The sequence below is a fragment of the Oryctolagus cuniculus genome, chromosome 3 (genome assembly GCF_051225735.1).
Source record: "Oryctolagus cuniculus isolate XC-2025 breed Fujian yellow rabbit chromosome 3, ASM5122573v1, whole genome shotgun sequence".
NCBI classification, from domain to species: domain Eukaryota; kingdom Metazoa; phylum Chordata; class Mammalia; order Lagomorpha; family Leporidae; genus Oryctolagus; species Oryctolagus cuniculus.
Window position 1 is genome coordinate 49192343 of NC_142869.1, and position 24739 is coordinate 49217081.

The 24739-nt window shown below is 39.6% G+C and overlaps 1 protein-coding gene across 1 annotated transcript in view; it reads left to right on the forward strand.

The window, feature by feature from the left end:
* Positions 1-24739, forward strand: part of STAT4 (signal transducer and activator of transcription 4) — a 118260-nt gene that overhangs the window by 60704 nt on the left and 32817 nt on the right. Inside the window, exons 4-9 of the mRNA XM_008258847.5 lie at positions 12471-12569; positions 13561-13653; positions 16709-16787; positions 18556-18641; positions 21965-22116; positions 24278-24436. Coding sequence (XP_008257069.1) covers positions 12471-12569; positions 13561-13653; positions 16709-16787; positions 18556-18641; positions 21965-22116; positions 24278-24436 — 668 coding nt within the window. The remainder of the gene's footprint in view (positions 1-12470; positions 12570-13560; positions 13654-16708; positions 16788-18555; positions 18642-21964; positions 22117-24277; positions 24437-24739) is intronic.

Genomic DNA, 24739 nt, shown 5'->3' on the forward strand with positions numbered 1-24739 from the left:
ATTATTAAATCTTATTAACCAAAGTCCATAATTTACACTGGGGCTAACTCTAGTGTTACACAGTTCTACAAGCTTTAATAGATGCATTAAGTCGTGTTTCCACCCTCATAGCATCACGCAGAACAGTTGCCCTGAAAATCATCTGTTCTCAATCTATTCTTTCCCCCTTCCCTCTCTCCCTCTCCTCGAACCTCTGGCACCTATAACCTTTTTACTGCACCCATAGCTTTAACTTTTCCTAAATGTCATATTGTTAGAATCATACCGTATACAGCCTTTTCAAATTGACTTCTTTTACATAGTGATATGCATGCAAGTTTCCTCTGTATCTTCATGGTTTGATACCTCATTTACTTTTAGAATTGAACAATATTCTGTCATCTGGCTGTAACACATTTTATTTATCTCTTCATCTATTAAAGGACATCTTGGCTGCTTCCAAATTTCAGCAGTTAGAATAAAGCTGCTATAAACACACCTGTGAGGTTTTTACATAGAGATGGGCTTTCTACTCCTTTGGGTAAATACCAAGGATTGTGGCTGGTGGATCAAATGGTAAGAATATCTTTACTCTTAGAAGACACTGCCACACTGATTTCAAAAATGGTTGTATTAGTTATTATTCCCACCAGCATGAATGAGAGTTTCTGTTGCCCCACATACTCTAGCGTTTTGCTAAAAAGAATCATTTATTTATTTGAAAGGCAGAGTGACATAGTGTAAGATAAAGGGGAGGGGGGAGAGTCTTCCATCTTCTGATTCACTCCACAAGTGGTCACAACAGGCAGGTCTGGGCCAGGCCAAAACCAGGAGCCTGGAACTCCATCTAGGTCTCCCACCTGGGTAGCAGGTGCCTAAATACTTGGGCAATCTGCTGCTGCCTTCCCAGGCACATTGTCAGGGAGCTGGATTGGAAGTGCAGCAGTCAGGACTTGAATCAGCACTTTGTAATGGGATACCAACACTGCAAGCTGTGTCAGCCCACTGCACCATGATGCCAGCCCCACCACTAGCATTTTATGTTGTCAGTGTTCTGAATTTTGGCTATTCTAGGTGTAAATGGTGTCTCACTGTCACATTTTTCCAATAATGTATTCTGTGGAACACCTTTTCATATGCTTATTTACAATCTGTAAATCTTTGGTGAGACATCTGTTAAAGTGCTTTGTCCATTTTAAAACTGGGTTTGTTTTCTTATGGTTGAGTTTTAAAGGTCTTCTCATATTATAGATAACAACCTCTTTTCAGACATGTTGTTTGCAAATGATTTCACCAAGTCTATGACTTGCCTTTTCATTCCTTTTTTTTTTTTTGACAGGCAGAGTTAAACAGTGAGAGACAGAGACAGGGAGAAAGGTCTTCCTTCCGTTGGTTCACCCCGCAAATGACCATTAGGGCTGGCGCACTGTGCCGATCTGAAGCCAGGAGCCAGGTGCTTCCTCCTGGTCTCTCATGTGGGTGCAGGGCCCAAGCTCTTGGGCCATCCTCCATTGCCTTCCCAGGCCACAGCAGAAAGCTGGACTGGAAGAGGAGCAACCAGGATAGAACTGGTGCCCCGACCGGGACTAGAACCCTGGGGTGGCGGTGCCGCAGGTGGAGGATTAGCCAAGTGAGCTGCGGTGCCGGCCTCCTTTTCATTCCTTAAACAGTGTCTTTTGCAGAGCAGAGATTTTTAATGTTAAAAAAATCAAGCTAATCAATTATTCATTCACGGAATATGCCTTTTAGTTTTATCTAAAAAGTCACCATCAAACCCAAAGTCATCTAGATTGATTTTCTCCTGTGTTGTCTTCTAAGGGGTCTGAGAGTTTTGCATTGTGGATTTAGGTCTGTGGTCCCCCTTTAAGCTAATTTTCATGAAGGACCTAAGATCTGTGTCTATATGTTTTCATTTGGAAGTCTGGCTGTACCAGCGTCATTTAAAAAAAAAAAAAAAAAACTTTTTTGGGGACCAGCATATGGTGCAGCCGATTCAGCTGCTTCCTGCCATGCTGGAGTCCCATAGAGCACCAGTCCATGTCCTGGATGCTCTGCTTGTTATCCAGCTCCCCACCAATGGCCTGGGAAAAGCAGCAGAAGATGGTCCAAGTGTTTGGGCCTCTGCCACCCTTGTGGGAGACCCAGATGGAGATCCTGGCTCCTGGTTTCAGCCTGGCTCTGCACTGGCGGTTGGGACCATGTGAGGAGTAAACCAGAAGCTGGAAGATCTCTCTTTCTCTGTCTCTCCTGCTCTCTGTGTAACTCTTTCAAAATAAATAAATAAATCTTGAAAAAAGACCTTTATCAAAGAACTAGTGAGTATATTTATATTATCCTATTTTGGGATGTCCATTCTGATTCATTGATCTATTTGTTTATTCATTTGCTGATACCACGGTCTGGATTACTTTCGTTTTGCAGTAATTTCTAAAGTTGACTAATATCAGTCCTCTAACTCTGATTTTCTCCTTCAATATTGTGGCATCCTGCAGCTTTTGCCTCTGCAAATAAACTTAGAATCAGTAATCTACAAAATAACCTGATAGAATTTTGGTTGGGATTTCTTTGAATCAATGGATAAGTTGAGAATAATTGATATTTTGATAATATTATTGAATCTTCTTATCTACGAATGTGTAGTATCTCTCCATTTATTTAATTCTTTATTGATTTTTAAAGTTTTTGTAATTTTCATCAAATAGCCTTGTATGGAACTAATACATTTATATGTAAGTATTTTTGTTCTATTATAAATGGTATTGTATTTTTAATTTCAAGTTCCAATTTTCTATTCCTAGAATGAAGGAAAGCAGTTGACTATAGTAAATCAATTTTGCATTTTTTAGCCTTGCTATTATGGTTTACTAATTCTGGGAGTTTTTGGTTGTGGTGGTGGTTTATTCTTTGGGATTTCTACATAGACAATCATTCTATTAATAACCAAAGGTAATTTTACCGCTTCTCTCCTTTTAATTTCATTTTCTTGCCTTATTGCATTTGTTACTACTTCTTTTATACTGCTGAATAGAAGTGGTGAGATGAGGCATCACTGCTTTGTTCTTAGTCTTAAAAAAAGCATCTGGTTTCTCATCTTTGAGTATATTGCTTGTAGATTCTTTTTTGGTACTTTTTTTTTTAATCAAGTTGAAGTCATTCCTTTCCTTTCCTAGCAAGCGGATCATTTTTTTTAGTTATAAAAGACAACTGCTTTTTTAAATTGATTATACTAACCATTTAATCACCCTAAAGACAATTAAGTCAGCTCTTCTTCAGTTTGGTGGAGTTTTCTGTTTTTGTTTTGCTTTGTTTTTTGCTTTGGAATTATCCTTAGGATTCCGGTAAGGTTTAGGTAGAAGCCATTGAGAAAAATTGCAAGCTCACAACAGAAAGAAACAGTAAGAAGCTGAACCTGAGTTCATGCTGTGATGTAGAAACTGGCCAGTGTTTCTGATGTTGATAAGGAACAAGAGTGAAAATGACTTAACAGCAGTAGTTGTGATGATAAAGGAAGAGATACCTAGTTGGCAACCAGAAGTATCCTGCAGATTGCCTCATATCCCACAGGTAATGCAAAGAAAGGAAAATCAACATTTGGATTGCAATGTGGTAGCAAGTAGTTTGAAAATGAGACATCAAAAAATGTGTGTTTAGCAGAAGATCTGGTATAGCAGAAGCAGTAGGTATCCCATCTCCTGGGCCTTATCATTTTAGTTTAATCAAGAATCCCAGCTTGTATCATCTGTATTACTTTTCTTCCACAGATTATAAAAGTAGATGTAAAAACACAGCAGTTACCAAAGTCCTTGTGTAGATCCCAGTGAGTTCCACGTTTCCCAGCTCGCCTTAGAAAAAATGGTTCATAGCATATTATTTTTGCCTGGCTTATCTTCCATGTCTCAATTTTTCACTCACCTGTGTTTTCTGGGATCCGCTCCTACTTTAACTACCACACTGGAATCCTTGCCCCAGGCTTTATTGTTGGAGGAACCCAAGCTCAGATAGTTGTTCATTTTGTGTTTCTTCAGAATCCCATGTACCCCGCCATCGTTATTAAGTTCCTTGTACAGGAGTCTCCTGAAACTTTTCCCTTTGTTTGACCTGGGACCCATTATACTCACCCTGCAGCTCTAGAATCACTGTCGGCAGAAAATGACATCTGATAAGTCATTCACCACATGGAGGAAATTAGTTAAATGTGATGTTAACTCTCCCAGATATGTTTACATTTTAAAGAGAATCATTGGGAATAGAAATTCAAAAGGAGTATCTAATTGTGACCTCTCAAGCTCTGTGCCACCCGAATGAAGGAGTTTATTTTGGTTAAACCTGCTCACATCCGTTACTTCTTCTCTCATGCTTCTTGAACCATTTAGAAGAAAAAGAGCACATGAACTAGTCACATTTTAATGGCAGCTCAAATTTAGAAACTAGGTGCAAGGACACTGGAGAATTTGAAGGGAAGCCAATGAATTCAGATAAAATAGCAAAACAAAATAAAAAGCGTATCCATTGAGTCTGTGACACCTTTTCCCTGCATTTTAACATCTCTGAAACCAGAATGCATCTTATAATCAGTAACACCTTGTAACTGCTGTTGCTATGTGGCACTCACAATGTTGTCATCATTGCCTGTGATGTGAACCTGAGTCATAGCTATTCATATTGTTGTCACCTCAGTTGAATTATGTGCACTGCTGGTACAACACATGTTGAGTTTAATTGCTGTTTTAAAATTTAATCAAAATAGAACACTATGATTTAAGATTGAAAAACCAATTGTCAGGTATATGGAATGGGATGGAAACAAACCAGCAGGATACAAATTTGACATTTGTGAAGCAAATATTTGTTACTGGATAAATTACCTTAAATTTCATATTTTCTTGGAAAGCAACACTAAAATGCGTTTTAGAAAGAGAGGAAGATGAAGTTGATGAAGTAGATGAAGTTGTATTATGATTTATAACTGAAATCCATGTAAAAAAAGATTGCCTTTCATGCAAAAAGAAACAGTGGGAAGAGAAATGGTCAAATATCTCATAAAAAATGAAAAAAAATCTCTGTACAATAAGAGCCTGGAGGAAAAAAATCATGCATTTCACAGTATTATCATTAAGATGCAGAGCATCAATTTATCAGAAACATCCTGCTGACTGAACAGAGTGCACTTGCAACGTGAAGCTATTGAGGAGAATGAATATATGTGCTTCATCAAATAGGCAGTGCAAGGGGGATTGGTTTTCCTTGACAAGACTTCAAATCACACTATCAACGAAAAAGGACCTCTAAGGGGATCAAGAGCATGGATTTTAGCTGTGAAAAGGCAGAATATCACTGTGATCTCATGTCTAGCTGATAATTGCAGCAATTGACACCATATTTAGCTTTAAACTGCAAAATGATGTCCAAGAATATGAACTTCAAAGGTGTTATTGGGAGTGAAGCACAACAGTAAATCTGAGCACAAATAGAAGAGAAATTTGAAGTTTTCTGAAAACAGACATCTGGAGAACTACCGTATATTTTAATTCTTTTTTTAAAAAAGATTTATTTATTTATTTGAAAGTCAGAGTTCCAGAGAGAGAGAGAGAGAGGAGATCTTCTATCCGCTGGTTCACTCCCCAGATGGCCGCAATGGCTGGAGCTGCGCCAATCTGAAGCCAGGCGCCAGGAGCTTCCTCCAGGTCTCCCACGTGGGTGCATTGGAGATAGTCAGAACCTTCCACTGCTTTCCCAGGCCATAGCAGAGAGCTGGATTGAAAGTGGAGCAGCCGGGTCTAGAACCGGCAACCATATGGGATGCCGGCACTGCAGACCAGGGCGTTAACCTGGTGCGCCACAGCGCCGGCCCCATATATTTTAATTCTTGATAATTTCATGGACATCTCTCTGAATAGTTAAATAATAGTGTCATCTGGAAATATAGTGATGTAGCTGTTAATCATGAATTTATGACCAGACCGCTCTTTCAGTCAACAAACCACGTAGGGACCATTTAGAGAAGGAATGTGCGTCCTGCTTCTTGTCTGAAAGCCTTTTCCTGAGAACTTCTGGGAAGATCAGAATACACTGGAGGAGATTGTTGTGCATATTCTAAAGAAAGGATGCATCACTGACATCCTTGATGACCCAGAGGACAATTTAAGTGTAAGAGATATTCAAGAGGCCGGCATTGTGGCATAGCAGGTGAAGCCACCACCTGCAGTGCCAGCATCCCATATGGGCGCTGGTTCGAGACCTGGCTGCTCCACTTCCTATCCAGCTCTCTGCTATGTCCTAGGAAAGCAGCAGAAGATGGCCCAAGTCCTTGGGCCTCTGTACCCGCATGGGAGACCCGGAAGAAGCTCCTGGCTCCTGGCTCCTGGCTTCGAATTGGCGCAGCTTGGCCATTGCGGCCAACTGGGGAGTGAACCATCGGATGGAAGATTTCTCTCTCTCTCTCTCTCTCTCTCTCTCCCTGCCTGTCCTCTCCCTGTGTAACTCTGACTTTCAAATAAATAAATTTAACAAAAAAAGAAAGTAGGAAGGAGCAAAGGAAGGAAGATGGAGGGAGAAAAAGGGAGTGGAGGGATCAAGGGAAATATCAATATATTCTTAGAACTGTATCTATGAACTACTTTGAATCTGTTCTCTGTATTAATATCACATTAACATGAGAATTGTGTTGTAGTAATTATTGTGCATTTGCTGTGACCCTGAGAATTGAATGTATTAATAAATTCCCTTAAAATAAGAAAAGCATTGTGTCATACTTTATGTATTTGCTTCGAAGCAAAAAGCATTAATAAAGATCAGTTCATGATCTTCTATAAATAAAGAGAATTGAAAATGAATCTTGATATGAATGGAAGGGGAGAGGGAGTGGGAAAGGGGAGGGTTGCGGGTGGGAGGGAAGTTACTGGGGGGGGGGGGAGTCATTGTAATCCATAAGCTGTACTTTGGAAATTTATATTCATTAAATAAAAGTTAAAAAAAAAAAGATCAGTTCATAGTAATGAAAGATTTTACTCGTTAGTAATATGACACCTATACAACTAGTCCGAATATGTATGACAAAACCTCAGGTGAAAAATTCACCAAGTGGATTTTAACATACCTCTTTCAATTGCTGATAAAAATGATAAGGCAAGAAAAACCAGCAAGGATATAGAAAGTTGAACAAAACACTTAACAACCTTCGTTTAATGAAACTGTATAAAACATTTGCCACCAACAACTGCTGAATCCACATTCTTTACAAACTCATGTGAAGCATTTACAAAATATCCATAATGTGGGCCACAACGCAGCTCTCAATAAATTTAAAGTAGTCGAAGTCTTTCAAAGCATGTTTTCTGATCAAAATTAACTTATGCAAGAAATCAACTTTTAAAAGATAACTAGAAAGTCCTTATGTTAAAAATTAACCAATATATGTATATAATTCTTCATAGTGAAATCCTGATGGAAATTAGATGATTGAAAAGGAGAGAAATTCTATCAATATTTCCAGAAGAAATCTACAGATAAAATTTCAGAATTACTAAGAGATATTACAAAGATATTATTAGATTCAATAAGAGTTTAGCAAGGTTGCAGGACTCAAAATCAATATACAGGAGCCAGCATTGTGGCATAGCAGGAAAAGCCTCCTGCGATGCCAGCATCCCATATCAGTGCCAGTTTGAGACCCAGCTGCTCCACTTCCAGTCTAGCTCCCTGCTAATAATGTGCCTGGGAAAGCAGCGGAAGATGGCCCGAGTGCTTGGGACCCTGCACCCATGTCAGAGAACTGGATGAAGTTCCTGGCTCCTGGCTTTGGCCTGGCCCAGTTCTGGCCATTGTGGCCATTTGGGGTATGAAGTAGCTGATGGGAGATCTCTCTCTTTCTCTCTCTCTGTCTCTCTCTCTCTCTCTCTGTCTCTGTCTCTTCCTCTCTTTATGTGACTCTGAATTTCAAATAAATAAATAAATCTTAAAAAAATCAATATACGGCCGGCGCCATGGCTCACTAGGCTAATCCTCCGCCGTGCGGCGCCGGCACACCGGGTTCTAGTCCTGGTCGGGGTGCCGGATTCTGTCCCAGTTGCCCCTCTTCCAGGCCAGCTCTCTGCTGTGGCCCGGGAGTGCAGTGGAGGATGGCCCAAGTGCTTGGGTCCTGCACCCCATGGGAGACCAGGATAAGCGCGCTGGCCGTGGCGGCCATTGGAGGGTGAACCAACGGCAAAAGGAAGACCTTTCTCTCTGTCTCTCTCTCTCACTGTCTGTCAAAAAAAGAAAAATCAATATACAAAAGTCAATTATATTCCATATATCAACAAAAAATAGGAAAAAATCATGCCAGTATCAAAAATAATACCAACTATATAGAAATAAACCTAACACAAGGTGTTTGAGATCTTTGTGTGGATATTTGTTTAGAAAAACATTAAAGAAAACCCAAATAAATAGGTTAGAGTATGATGATAAAGATGCTAGGCCTCTGTAAATTTATCTAAAGATTTAATGCCATTCAAATTCTCAACATGAGTTTGTGTGTGATCTGACAAGTTGATTATATACTTTATACGGGAAATGCAAAGGAAACCTCTTCTACTTCACATCACGATTATTATAAAGCTCTGGGAATGAAGAGAATCTGTTGAGGAAGGAGAGAGAGAACCCTAAGAAGGAATGGAGTGCAGAACAAGCCCATTCACGCAGGGACCTTCGGTCTGTGACAGAGCTGGCCCAGCAGAGCGGCGGTGGAACAATGGGGTGCTCAAATATTATTGCGACTGTGTATCCATAAGGAAAAAAGTGAAAGGAACCTCTCATCCCAAGAGCTGAAAGTAAATTATCATTAACTACAAAACTGCAGACACTTAAAAAGACAGTATGGGGCAGGCGTTTTATGCAGCAGTTAAGATACTGCTTGTGATGCCTGTTTCCCGTATCAAGCTTCGTCCTGGCTCTGCTGTCCATTCCAGCTTCCTTTGAGTGAGCTCCGAGGAGGCAGTAGGTGATGGCTCAAGCGCTTGGGTCCCTGCTACCTACTTGAGAGACTCAGAGTGCTTAGTTCCTGGCTTTGGCCTGGTCTAGGCCTAGCTGTCGCAGGCATTTGGGGAGTGAACCAGTGGATGGAAGATCTGTCTCTATCTCCATCTCTCTCTTTTTTTAACTTTTATTTAACAAATATAAATTTCCAAAAACAGTTTATGGATTACAATGGCTTTTCCCCCCCATAACTTCCCTCCTGCCCACAACCCTCCCAACTCCTGCTCCCTCTCCCATTCCATTCACATCAAGATTCATTTTCAATTCTCTTTATATACAGAAGATCAGTTTAGTATATATTAAGCAAAGATTTCATCAGTTTGCACCCACACAGAACATAAAGTGCAAAATACTGTTTCAGTACTAGTTATAGCATTAATTCACATTGAACAACACATTAAGGACAGAGATCCTACATGAGGAGTAAGTGCACAGTGACTCCTGTTGTTGTAGTTGTTAAATTGACACTCTTGTTTATGGCCTCAGTAATCTCCCTAGGCTTTTGTCATGAGTTGCCAAGGCTATGGAAGCCTTTTGAGTTCGCCGACTTCGATCTTATTCAGACAAGGTCATAGTCAAAGTGGAAGTTCTCTCCTCCCTTCAGAGAAAGGTACCTCCTTCTTTGATGACCCCATTCTTTCTACTGGGATCTCACTCACAGAGATCTTTCATTTAGGGTTTTTTTTTTTTTTTTTTTTTTTTTTTTTCAGAATGTCTTGGCTTTCCATGCCTAAAACACTCTCATGGGCTCTTCAGCCAGATCCAAATGCCTTAAGGGCTGATTCTGAGGCCAGAGTGCTGTTTAGGACATCTGCCATTCTATGAGTCTGCTGTGTATCCCGCTTCCCATGTTGGATCGTTCTCTCCCTTTTTTATTCTATCAGTTAGTATTAGCAGACACTAGTCTTGTTTATGTGTGTATCTCCATCTCTAATCTATCATCTCTATCTATAGCTAAATCTCTCTCCCTGTCTTTCAAACAAAATGAAAAAAATTTTTAAATATTTTTAAAAGACAAATAGGAAGAAATCTCCATGACTGCAGCTTAGATTTGTTAACTAAGTGATGGAGAGCACTAAGCAGAAAGGAAAAGATTCGGAAGTCTGACTTCATTAAAATTATAAAATTATTTATGGACACTAGGAGACAGTGAAAGGACAGGAAAGAGTAGAAGATATTGCAGCACACATGAACAGGAGAGACTGATACACCATAGGAAATGGGCAGTTTCTCTCTCCTTGGCTTTCTCTCTCTTCCTTCCACCAAAATGCACTTACTAGGTTGTTTTGTCATCATCATTTTGGGGATTCTATACTTGGTATCTACTGATATGTCTTTGATACTTAGGAAAATAAAAGTGCTAACCTGGTATTGAATCTATAGTGATCAGTTTTCCATAAGATGTTTTCGTTTCAAATATTTACTGAGGTACTAAGTTAGGAGAAACACAAAAAAAATGCAAAGATATCCTGAATGAAAACAGTGTTGATTCTTGACTCTTAAAAATGAGAAAAAATGAGCCAGCGCTGCGGCTCAATAGGCTAATCCCCCGCCTGTGGCGCTAGCACACCAGGTTCTAGTCCGGTCCGGGCAACAGATTCTGTCCTGGTTGCTCCTCTTCCAGTCCAGCTCTCTGCTGTGGCCCGGGAGTGCAGTGGAGGATGGCCCAAGTGCTTGGGCCCTGCACCCGCATGGGAGACAAGGAAAAGCACCTGGCTCCTGCTTCAGATCAGCACAGTGCGCTGGCCGTGGCGGCCATTGGGGGGGAACCATCAGAAAAAGGAAGATCTTTCTCTCTCTCTCTCTCTCTGTCCACTCTGCCTGTTAAAAAAAAAAAAAAGAGAGAGAGAGAGAAAAAAATGAATCTTGTAACCTCACAAAATAGGGGAGAAAGTGAATCTGAAAAGAAGTTCAAGAAAGGGAAATGAAAAAGTGTTCTACAGAATTGAGAAATATTGAAAGATAATATCTGAATGATCAAGGAAATATCCCATAATAATCAGAAAAATAAAAGCAAATATCGGTAATTATTGGAGTCTTAGAAGGAATCCAGCTCTTAAATGGGGAGAGTTGTCAAGTTTACATTAATAATAGAGCTTCCAAATCCACCCTAGAAGAATCTCTTTAACAATGGAATAGTTTTAATAAATGCAAGGCAAAATGAGAAAACAAAATTTTTCTTGCAGAAGTGAATGTAAATTATCTGAAAAAAAAATCACTAGTTGGGAAAATTAACAGGAATTCTAATGAGAGAGAATCTGAAACTGTCCATGTGCAGAAATCAGAAATTTGGTATCTACTTATTAAATATGATCATTTTTATGTCTTTACCTTCTGAGTTTTGGTCAATTCATTATTTTTTTCTTTTTTGAGATTTCCAATTTAATGGGAGGAAGGGGTTTTAGAAGACTTTGGAATCTGAAAGAGAGTCAAATCCGCATAGTTGGTGCTTCTTCTAAGTTTTACAAATGGAAGTGTTAACTAAAGTTGCTTCATCTAATAAAATTGTGGCAGTAGACAAAGCCATAAAAGTGTTTACCAGCAATAAGCTCATTTTTCAGTTACCAGTCTGTGAATCTACTTTTGATTAATTGTTGATTTTCATTTTGTGGATTATCATTTTTTTCTACTACTCTCCTTCAGTGAGGAGAGTAGAGGGAGACTAAATAACTCCATTTGTCTGCTCTGCTGCTTTCTGTAAATCCTGCCTTTGGAAAAGTCTACTAATAGAGTTAAATCAATGGTGATGTTCAAATTAATCCTGTAAGTTAAGGTTAGAAAACTCAGACACTTACAGAGGTCTTGCAGATAAGATGAATGCGTGCTTGGCACTGAGAGTGGGTGTTACATGACCCTCCTAAGGGATTCCAGTATATTAATTTACACAGTATACCTGTTGGCTGGATTAGGCCCGCAGGCCATCACTTTACTCTATCTGCACCATTCGCCTTGGTACAAAAATATGTATATGCTTTGATGTCATGAAACGCTGTTGCTGGAATGTGAAGTATAGTTTCACCTGAGTGTACTAATGTAATCAATATTAACAATACCAAATATGGGCCAAAGAAAAACTTTAAAATCATGAAGTACAAAACTAAAAAAAAAAAGCTGGAACCACCCTGGTCCATGATAATTTATGGAGGAGCAACTCTTTTATCGAAAACCTGACATAAGTCTAAAGTAAATTGCCCCCTTTGAGTGTATGTTCAAGTTATTGCCTAAAAAGCTGCCCAAAAGCAATTTTTAGCTGTTAAAAGTGACTTTTGAAGATAAAAAGAACAATATGAATTCTTTGGGAGGTCTGTGTTCACAGCATGAGTTTCTGTAGCTTTATAATAGAATAGATTATTAGCACAAATCTCAAATAATTTTCATGTTTTGAGGAGGGTTATTGTTGATTTCCAAGCACTGATGTTTCTTTATGATGCATATAGTTAAACTTTTGTGTTGTTTTTACTTACTTTTTTTCCCAGGGAAAATTTCATGGCAATCCAATGCATGTAGCTGTAGTTATTTCAAATTGTCTAAGGGAAGAAAGGAGAATATTGGCTGCAGCCAACATGCCGGTCCAGGTAATATTTTCTGAATTCATGATTTTGTTATTACTTTGAGCTCAAATTTTTCTGAAACAGTAATTATTTTCTTCTGACTCAGTTTCTTTTGCCAACTTTGGTGTAACCACCACACTTTCAGTCCCTTGCAGTCAAGGTCGACTTGACAAATATATATATACACATCTATATGCATGTAAAAGCAATAAAAATCTTATACGTATGAAGGAGCCTCAAAAGCTTCACAGAAAATGGAATTACAAGATAATGTAATCTGTCTATGAACTTTCTGAGGCTTCTTCATATGTGGTATTTATATAACTTTCTCTGATCCTTAACACTATTTGCACCATTAAATAGTTTTCTATAGCATTATTTTTATTTATTTTTTTGATAATGAATTCTTTTTTTGAAAACTTTTATTTAATAAATATAAATTGTGAAAGTACAACTTTTGGATTATAGCGCTTTTTCCTCCCATAACCATCCTCCCACCCACAAACCATCCCATCTACTCTCTCTCCCATCCCATTCTTCATAAAGATTCATTTTTAATTATCTTTATTATACAGAAGATCAACTTAGTATATAGTAAGTAAAGAAGTAAAGATTTCAACGGATTGCACCCACACAGACACACAAAGAATAAAGTACTGTTTGAATACTAGTTATAGCATTAATTCACATAGTACAACACATTAAGGACAGAGATCCTACATGGGGAGTAAGTACACAGTGAGTCCTGTTGTTGATTTAACAATTGACACTCTTATTTATGATGTCAGTAATCACTCGAGGTTCTTGTCATGAGCTGCCAAGGCTATGGATGCCTCTTGAGTTCACAGACTCTGACCTTATTTATTATTGCATTATTTGTAATGATTGTGAAGTATGTTGTATCACATCGACTCAAACTTCAGTTTGAAGTGTGCACTATGTAGATTGTGTTCATCATAAGCCTACTTTATCAACATCAGTGAAACTTCAAGCCCTTTTTTTTTTTTTTAAACAGGGACCTCTGGAGAAATCTTTACAAAGTTCTTCAGTTTCAGAAAGACAGCGAAATGTGGAGCACAAAGTGGCTGCCATTAAAAACAGTGTGCAGGTGAGTGATGCTCTGAACATACCAGATAACCAGCCAGCTGCTCTCCCCGTAAGGTTAGCTTTTCTCCTGTGGGCCCAAAAGTAATGTTTGCAGAAATCACAGGGAAGTTTGCTAATAATCTGTCACACACTATTCTGTATAGAGAAGCTTTCTTTGGCAGTTTTGTACTCCAATTTGAACTTCTTTGACATAAGACTTTTTCTTCTTGAGTGTGCCTTTATTATTATAAAGTTGTTCATTACATTCCTTTACTGTCTTTTGAATATCCATAGAATCTGTAGTGATGTCACACTTCTCATTTGACTTAGGTTAATTTTTTGTTGCTGTTCCTAATCAGCCTGGCTAGAGATTTATTGATTTTATGGATCTAGAGAAGATTTCTTAAACAAAACTAGCTTTCCATCATGTTATAAGGTCGAATGATAATTTTCCTTCCCAAAGCATACATAATATTCATTTCTTTGTTCTTTATATAAAATAATAGCAATTCCATAGAATTAAATAAACTGTGAAAGCTAATAGTGGACCAATGGTCTAAATAATAATATTTCTAAGTGTTTACCTTCAGCTTCTGATTTAGCAGTCCGCTATTTGTTAATAAGATAAACATCTTTCACCCACTATGTTTATATAGGAAAGAAAGAATCGGGCTCTCAGATGAACCTAAAGAAAACACTTTGGCTCATTGTAATGTTAAAAACAAGGGCTGTACTGACTATAAGTGTATAATGGTGGAAGACATTATTTTATTACAGTAAGAATATTTAAGCACGTTAATCAGTTACACAGATGGGTTTCTGCACCCCACTCAACTTCCCTTTTAATTCCTAAGAAGTGTGGTGCAGCAGACACAAACCTTTTGGCGCGCCAACCAGATCCCTTCAGCAGGCCTGCACATCCCCAGCTGCTGCTAGTGACTTCTCTGGAGCATGCCTCTGCAGGAAGTCCCGGCTGTCTCCAGGAAACAGCAGAGTGACCTAGGACGGAAGAAAAGGCTTTTTCAAGTGGGGCTTAACTCTGATGCATACCATGCTCCTGAGTTTCTTAGGGCATCAAATCATAGTTAGACCCCAGCAAAGACCACGTGCTTGCTTAGCTACTTCCTCTTTCTTACCCCTCTCTTGGTATCCTTCCTCCTGAGAGCCCTTCCTCAGTAATTCCCGCGTGCCAGATCCCTATGCCAGGCCCTGACTCCAGCAAGCGTAGCCACGCCTAGGAAAGCAGTGCTTTTTGATCAACTTCTTTCCCCCTCTTATGCCATAGCCTCAATCCCTCTGTGGAACATTTTGGAATGTGGCATTCTCTCAGACTGTCAAGAGAGCTTTTGACAGTTATTTCTGAGTGTTTCCACATTTTGCAGTTACTGACAACAATATGTGAAATGTTTTCAATTGCTTACCCTACCACTGACTTTGAGTTAAGACGTTGCTTTTATACACTTTTCTTTTTCTAGTTTCTAATTTCGAGATCAAAAGATGGAACCCTATTATATCTCTGCTTTAAAACTGTCATATCTTCTCAGTCATGAATTTTAATAACCCTTGGCCTTTCATAGGTCTCTGTCTTCAGAAATTATCATTAAAGTTAAATGCAGGTGGTATTGGGGTATAGTGAAAAGAGAGAATAAACACTCTGAAGCTAAACTAGACTACATTTGAATTCTATTCTGAGTGTCTATTACTGTATGACTTTGAGACTCAATTTTCTTGTGTGAAAAATGTAAATAATTTACAATTTGCATATTGCTGAAATGATAATATATATATAAGGTTTAGGACCCCATTTGCTCAAAATTTTCACAATTATTATGGATGGGAAGACACTACACTTTGTAGTTAGTACTTTGTTTCTTTTCTAAGGTCCATAAATATTGAGAAATCATTTCAGAGAATGAGATAACAAACTGAGAGGAGCACAGTAATCATAGCTAGTGTTTAAGAGACATGTGCTGGCACCAGGCATCCTTTAGGCAATTTTGACTCATGTGATCTTGGAAGAGCTCTGTGAGGTAGATACTGTCACTCTCTTTCCTCCCTCCCCACCTTCTGTCCCATCACATCCTATTGATGGAGAAGCTGAAATGCAAAGATATGTGCTCAGGTTCATACACTAGTAAGTCACCAAGTTGGGACTGATTTAGAGCCTCTTACCCAAAAGTTGATATTTTTAATAAGCAATATTTTAGCTGATGGAGATTGAGGAGAAAGGGCTGTTGGGAGTAGATTTATGTTTCCTAAGAGAAGACTTCTTGGAGTTAGCGAGCAGTAGAAAATTTGACTTCCTAAGAAGAAAGGGAAGTGGTGGCAAGTCTAGGAAGCAGTAGATCTATCTTGGTTAAGGGTGAGGGGGCCAGGCTCGCCCACCGAAGTCCTCACGGAGAAGGTGTGATACTTCGGGCACGTTACTTCCCATCCTCACATCTAAGCTTCTTCATCTGTATTGAGAATGACCTGCTTTTTGGGTGTTGTGGTGTCCAAGTGAGATAATATGTGAAAAACCTTTAGCTCAGATATCTTAACTCTTGGTTCTGGCCAGGGACACATACCTAGGCTTGGAGACAAGTAAACAGACAGAAATAAACAGAAGACGCAGAGGGAGCATCAGCATATTTTAGTAAGTAGAAAGAAAAAAAAAAAACATGTAGGCTGAATTGTCATAAACTGCAGCTTATTTGAATAGAGAATCAATCAGTGATAATTAGTATATTAATATAGAATTATCCAAGAGTTCTAAAAGTGCAAAGTACCCTTCTTCTCCAGTAAACGCAAAACCAGGGTAGCATTGTTGGTAACTACTGAAGAAATGAGGGAGAAGATGCTAAGAGATCTCCAAACAAGCAGAAAGAAACAAAATATAGAAGAAAAAAAAAGTGGAACAGCAAGTTCAGCCTAGTTCTTCCAGCATCATTCCACTTTCGTACAAATTAGTTATTCAGAAACAGAGATTCGTTAGTGTCTGAGTGCACCCAATGGCGGTATTCTAAAATACTTATGGTGCTGTTTCCTTGGCAAGCTTCACTGTAGCAGCAGAGTGACTGTGTTTTCTTTGTTCAAAGATGACAGAACAAGACACCAAATACTTAGAAGATCTGCAAGATGAATTTGACTACAGATACAAAACGATTCAGACAATGGGTAAGTTTTTTGTCTATAAAGCTACATGGGGACATAAAGACAGCATGGCTAGGATTTCTTCTTTACTGACAAAGTTGAGAAGTACATTTATCTACTACTCTTAGTGAGCATTTTTTTTTAATTGGAGAGAAGTTGTAGGTAAGGAGTTTTTTTTTTTTTTTTTTTTTTTTTTGCTTTTTCTCTTCTCTCCCCACGTAAATATATATGTATACATTTTTTGAACCAACCGATTCAAAGTGGATTACAAATTGCATGAGAAACTACCCCTACTTTAACATACATCTCAAAAAATAAAGGAGCAGGTGTTTGGTGTGGTAGTTATGCCTTTTGGGGCACCCACATCTCATATCAGGGGGCCTAGATTTGAGTCCCACCTGTTTCTGATCCAGCTTTCTGCTAAGGCGTACCCTGGGATGCGTATTTGGGTTCTTGCCACCCACATGGGCAACTCAAATTGAGTTTCTGGCTCCTGGCTTCTACCTGGCCCTACCCTGCCTGTGGTAGGTATTTCCAGAGTGAATCCATGGGTGGAAGATCACTGTCTGGCTTTTTCTGTGTCTGTCTCTTTCTGCTTTTCAAATAAAAAATTTTGAAAAGGAACATTTTCTTGTAGACTCAGAATATCACTGTCACAACTAACAGAAGTAGTAGTAATTGCCTAATATGATCAAGGAGTTACTAAAAGCATCCCTGAGTTTTTAAAAAATATATAATTTTCTGAAAATTATAAAATAGAAATATGCTTGATAGAAGAAAATTTGGAAAACAGGCCTCAAATTAATGACATGTAACTTCACTATCTACAAAAAAACACTGTGGAAAAGCGTTTCCTTCTGGCCATTTCTCCACATGTTCACATTCATACATAGCTGTTTAGTTATTTTCAAAAAATGAGATCATCTTGTATATAGTTTTTTTTTAAATTGTTTGACAGATAGATTTAGACAGTAAGAGACAGAGAGAAAGGTATTCCTTCTGTTGGTTCACCCCCCAAATGGCCACTACAGCTGGAGCTATGCCAATCTGAAGCCAGGAGCCAGGAGCTTCCTCCCAGTCTCCCATGTGGGTGCAGGGGCCCAAGGACTTGGGCCATCTTCTACTGCTTTCCCAGGCTATAGCAGAGAGCTGGACTGGAAGAGGAGCAACTGGGACTAGAACCCGGCACCCATATGGGATGCCGGCACTGCAGGCGGAGGATTAACCAAGTGAGCCACGGCGCCAGCCCTTGTGTATAGTTTTGTATGCTGCATTTCAAAGTTCTATTTTAAACATTTTTCCATATTCAAATCTTTACAAGTATAATTGTATAAATATCAATTTAAGGACATTGCAACTTATTTATCTCTCTGTGGTTAAACACTGCAGGGTTTTGTGTTTGTTTGTTTGTTTTTTACAAGACCCAGGATTTATAATAATGGATTGATAACTTAAAGCATGTTGTGATTAGTGGGACAATTGGCACAATTCAAATTAGGTCTAGATTATTGGATAAGATTAAGCTGGTCTTAACTTACTGGATTTTTGTAATTATGGCATGCTGATTTAAGGAAATAGCGGAAGCAGGGTGAAGGATGTATGGAATTCTTCCTGGCCAAATGAACAGACAGGAACTTAATGTGGAGGTCTAAGTCTAGGGCTCTATTTAGTTCCTTAGTGCCTCGGACCCTCCTCCTGCCTAGGGCTGGTTTAGGATGGCTGAGGCTGACTTGACTCTCGGGAATAGAGAACTTGGATGGAGTGAGCTCTAAGTCTGATCTTTCCTTTGCAGATCAGGGTGACAAGAACAGTGCCCTGATGAATCAGGAAGTTTTGACACTGCAAGAAATGCTTAACAGCCTTGACTTCAAGAGAAAGGTTAGTAAAGAATTTTAATTTGATCTTTTGCCTATTTTTCTGCTTTTTCTTAAATGCAGTTCTACCAAAAAGGATCAAGCTCTCAGATTTTATCAATTTTGCCTATTTTTCTCCTTTTCCTAAATCAAGCTCTCAGATTTTTATTAATTCCATGTACACTGAATGAATAAATAGCAGTGTTTCTTTTTTTTTACTTTTATTTAATAAATATAAATTTCCAAAGTACAGTTTATGGATTATAATGGCTTCCCCCCCATAACTTCCCTCCCACTCGCACCCCTCCCATCTCCCGCTCCCTCTCCCATTCCATTCACATCAAGATTCATTTTCAATTATACAGAAGATCGATTTAGTAAATATTAAGTAAAGATTTCATCAGTTTGCACCCACATAGAACATAAAGTGTAAAATACTGTTTCAGTACTAGTTATAGCATTACTTCACATTGGACAACACATTAAGGATGGAGATCCCACATGAGGAGCAAGTGCACAGTGACTCCTGTTGTTGACTTAACAATTTGACACTCTTGTTTATGGCGTCAGTAATCTCCCTAGGCTCTTGTCATGAGTTACCAAGGCTATGGAAGCCTTTTGAGATCGCTGACTTCGATCTTATTTAGACAAGGTCATAGTCAAAGTGGAAGTTCTCTCCTCCCTTCAGAGAAAGGTACCTCCTTCTTTGATGGCCCCGTTCTTTCTACTGGGATCTCACTTGCAGAGATCTTTCATTTAGGTGTTTTTTTTTTTTTTTTTTTTTTTTTTGCCAGAGTGTCTTGGCTTTCCATGCCTAAAATATTCTCATGGGCTCTTCAGCCAGATCCAAATGCCTTAAGGACTGATTCTGAGGCCAGAGTGCTGTTTAGGACATCTGCCATTCTACAAGTCTGCTGTGTATCCCACTTCCTGTGTTGGATCGTTCTCTCCCTTTTTTATTCTATCAGTTAGTATTAGCAGACACTAGTCTTGTTTGTGTGATCCCTTGGACTCTTAGACCTATCAGTGTGATCAAGTGTGAACTGAAATTGATCACTTGGACTAGTGAGATGGCATTGGTACATGCAACCTTGCTGGGGTTGAATTGGAATCCCCTGGCACATTTCTAACTCCACCATTTGGGGCAAGTCCGATTGAGCATGTCCCAAACTGTACATCTCCTCCCTCTCTTTAAATAGCAGTGTTTCTAAGAACAATCCCACACTCTTGGCTTCTCTTCCTAAGTTTACAGAGTGCGACCTCTCCAGAGTAGGACCTCTGTATCTTGCTGATGAACCTCAAAATGAATATTTTACACAATTTTTATTTGTCGCTGTTTCAGACATGACTGTTTTAGTTGCCGTATTTAATGTGTTGCTATGGCGCCCACGACACACACATATTTTGAATTCTGCTTGAGCTCCGTGGCAGTCCTCAGTCCCCTGACCTCACTTCTGAGCTACAGCTGCCAAACGAGCAACATTCCAAGGAACACTGGCCCAGCAGCCAGCTTCACTGTGGCTGGGGCCGCCGTGGGTGGAGAGCTGGCTCTTGGGACCGTGTTTAGGAGTGTCATCATTGGTTCTGCCGGGACTCCTTCTCTGCAGCAGCAGCTCTCCGACGCGTTTCTGGGCTCGCGCTCCTGGAGGCCATGGGCTCTTTGCCTTCCCCTGGCCTTCCTCGTCCTCTTTGCGCCCACAGTTCCTCCGGTGCCGCGTCTGCCCTTGCACACTCCTTTTCCTATACCTTCCCAGGGGCCTTGGGGAAAGTGGTTGGCTCAGGGTTTAACACAAGGAAGACAAATACTGTAATGTAAGAAAAAAATAATAAAAATTAAAATCTTACTTAATGACTACTAAAATTGGGAAAATATGTGGTCCTGTTTCTACTCTGAGAAATGACACAGCGTTAAGCAATTTCCTAGACTTCAGAGTAGTTCATTAGCATCTGAACATATTTAATCTCAACTCCTCCAAAGGAGAGGAAGAACATTTTTCTCACTCAATGGAACATTTTCAAAGAAGGGAAACATTTCTACTTCAATTTTCTACCTCTCCTTGAAAATAAATGCAACTGAAATTTGTCCAGTCATTGATAAATCAATAAGCTCATTCCTAAAAGTTCAGCTCCATTTTTTATGTAGGAATTTGTGTGAGCACAAGAAATGTGAAATTTATTTTCACCCTAATTATGAAGCTGTGCAGTTATTTATCCGATTTTAAGCATGCAACTAGTTAATCCAAGACAAAAATGTAAAATCTATGCTCTGCGCTTTATACGTGCCATCAGATTATACTTTCCAGTTAAAGTCTGAGGGAGAGAAGAAACCTTGGAAAGAATCCAGTCCATTCACCTGTTTGTATAGGTAAAAAGACTGGGTTCCAGCAAGGGCAGATGTTTTGTCCAAATTCATAGAGCTTGTGGCAAAGCTAGGTCAGAAATCCATACCTTCTAACTCCTGGACCCTAAGAAGTTATACCATGCCATCCAAAATCCAGACAAAGTCCTAAAAAGAAAGTAACAGGAAAAAACTGGGTTTTTTTTAAAGATTTATTTTATTTATTTGAAAAAGAAAGTTACAGAGAGAGGTAGAGACAGAGAGAGAGGTCTTCCATCTGCTGGTTCACTCCCCAGATGGCCACACCGATCCAAAGCCAGGAGCCAGGAGCTTCTTCCAGGTCTCCCACGCAGGTGCAGGGGCCCAACGACTTGGACCATCTTCTACTGCTATCCCAGGCCATAGCAGAGAGCTGGATCAGAAGAGGAGCAGCCAGGACTAGAACCAGCGCCCATATGGGATGCCGGCGCTTCAGGCCAGGGTGTTAACCCGCTGCGCCATAGCACTGAACCCAAAAAATCAGTTTTTAGTCAGTACATTTTGAAATTAATATACAATCATTTATAAATGATACATTTATATACATCCTTTAAGAAGCAAACATAGGATTTTATGATTACAAGATTCAATGTTGCACAAGAGTTTATTTATATTAAAACACATGAGGTATCTTCAAAAAGTTCATGAGAAATTTATATTATGAAAATGCTACGCTTGGATTTTAAAACATATTAAATTTATCTTTTAATTCTATTTTTCCACATCCTTTTTGGCATCTCTGTGTTGTGGGACTATTTGTGATCATTCTTCTTTCTTCATGACATTATTTAATTGTAATAAATAATTTGTTTGAAAAGGCATCGCTGGGGCAAGCAGAAGCTAGTATGTGGTAAGATGGTCAAATTTTAACCACGCTTCTGTCTCCGTGGTCCAGTTATTGTAAGTTGAGGTCTGAGAGAGTCTGCCTGGTTCTTCTGCGAGTCTCTTCAAGTGGTCGCCTGTGTTTTTAGGAAGCCCTCAGTAAGATGACGCAAATCGTGAATGAAACAGACTTGCTGATGAACAGCATGCTCATCGAGGAGCTGCAGGACTGGAAGCGGAGGCAGCAGATCGCCTGCATCGGAGGGCCGCTCCACAATGGGCTCGACCAGCTTCAAAACTGGTAAGATGAACTGCCGAGTTTCTGGTGAAAACCACAGGAAGTACAGAAGCGAAGTGTCACTCCGCTAGAGAAGGCAGCCTTAGACCGGAATGTCAGTTACTCAGCTCACCGATGGCTAATAGCGGCCAGAAACTCTGCAGTGGAAAACAGACATAGGGGTATAAGTGTTCTTAATTTGTATTTTTCTAGGGTGGGAGGAAGGAAGCATCTATGGAATGCATAAGAATTGCTTACGTTTCATTACAATATACCAATTTTAAGACTCAAGAGCAGTTTTGAAATTAGTCAAATACTTTCATTAGGGACACAGTAAAGAATCACTAGCTTCCGAAAGCTTTTAAATAGATATCTTAACTTTAAAAAAGCATGTCTCAAGGGTTCAGAGTTAAACATAAGTTTATATCTTCAACACAACAATTTTTTTTTAAGAATGTTGGTCAAGGGATATACAATTTCAGTAAGACAGGAGTGAGTTCAAGAGATCTGTTGTGCAAGATGATAGCTGTAGTTAGTAATAACTTAATCATACTTGAAAATTACTAAGAAATCAGATTTTAAGTATTCTCATCACACACACAAAATAAGTAGATTAGGTAATACATGTTATTTGGATTCACTTAGCCATTCCACAATTGATGGATGTATTGAAGCATCACATTATATACCATAAATATAAAAAATTTTTACTTGTCAATTAAAAACTAAATTTAAAAAAATCTGTAATGCAACACAGCCTCCCCTGTCCACTCACTTTCAATTAAATGTGGATGCTATCTTTTGCATTAGAAGATGGAGTTTCTACCTCATGAATGCAAAATGAAACGACTTTATTGAAATAGTAATTAGATGATATATCTAGAAAGAAGGAAAATGTTTGGTTAAAATACAAAATCGCTTTCTTTTTTTTTAAGATTTATTTATTTATTTGAAAGTCAGAGAGTTACACAGAGAGAGGAGAGGCAGAAAGAGAGAGGTCATTCATCCGATGGTTCACTCCTCGATTGGCTGCAACGGCCGGAGCTGCGCTGATCCGAAGCCAGGAGCCAGGAGCTTCCTCCCGGTCTCCCACATGGGTGCAGGGGCCCAAGGGCTTGGGCCATCTTCTACTGCTATCCCAGGCCATAGCAAAGAGCTAGATCGGAAGTGGAGCAGCAGGGACTCAAACCAGCGCACATGTGGGATGCCAGCGCTTCGGGCCGGGGCATTAACTCACTACACCACAGCGTTGGCCCCCAAAAATGCTTTCTAAGAGCACAACTCAATCCAAAGGAAATATGTAGAAATGGGGACCTCTCAATAAAAGCTCTACCCCTCCCAGCCCATTTCTCAAGAAAAGTAAGGAGTTGAGCTCATTTTAAAACATATTGATTCTCGGCCGGCGCCGCGGCTCACTAGGCTAATCCTCCGCCTTGCGGCGCCAGTACACCGGGTTCTAGTCCCAGTTGGGGCACCAGATTCTGTCCCGGTTGCCCCTCTTGCAGGCCAGCTCTCTGCTGTGGCCAGGGAGGGCAGTGGAGGATGGCCCAGGTGCTTGGGCCCTGCACCCCATGGGAGACCAGGATAAGTACCTGGCTCCTGCCATCGGATTAGTGCGGTGCGCTGGCTGCAGCACGCCGGCCGTGGTGGCCATTGGAGGGTGAACCAATGGCAAAAGGAAGACGTTTCTCTCTGTCTCTCTCTCTCACTGTCCACTCTGCCTGTCAAAAACTAAAAAAATAAATAAAAATAAAAAATAAAAAACATATTGATTCTCTAATCACATTGTACTCTGATATCGCAACAGCAGGATAATCCAAAAGGGGAGCAAAAAACCACACAGACAAAAACTCAGGAGGATTAGACAGCTCTTCGGACTACTGTAAGTGCAGAATGCTCTAAGTAGAAAGCGCCACTGTAAGCTCAGATGGACCGCTCGAGTCTGACGGGACTTTCTACCTTCTCTGTTGTTGGAGCCCTCCACTTTCAGATTTCTTTATCTGAAAGACAGAATTACAAAGAGTAGAAAAATAAAAATAAAGAACTATCACTAATCCTAAATGGAACTGATTCAATTAATCTCATAAGTGTTCAGGGACAATATTTGTTAAACATGATCAGTTGTTAAAATAATTGACTGTTAAGTGAAAAAAATAATCTCCAAATTTCACTTGCTGTTCAATAGCTTTACACTATTGGCGGAAAGTCTTTTCCAACTCAGAAGGCAATTGGAGAAATTAGAAGAGCAATCTACCAAAATGACGTATGAAGGTGATCCCGTCCCGATACAAAGGACACACCTGCAAGAAAGAGTCACCTTCTTGATCTACAACCTTTTTAAGAAGTAAGTAACATGATATCCATTTAAACACTCATGGTACATCAGTTCTGCAGACCTCTAACTACACCAGGCCCATAGTGGCAGGGAAGTATCAGACAGTGAGTCTCAGGAAGACGGAACAGAGCCTCAGGAAGTTACAGAAGCATTTCTGCCATTCATTATTCGTTCATCAACACTTCTACCAGCAGACTCATTTTCCATGAGTGATGCTAGGTCACCCAACTATAAGCCATTTTTCACAATTGAGTAAAGATTTGAGGGGTTCGTCTTAAGGGCATATCAGAAACGAAGGAAGGAGAACTTTGT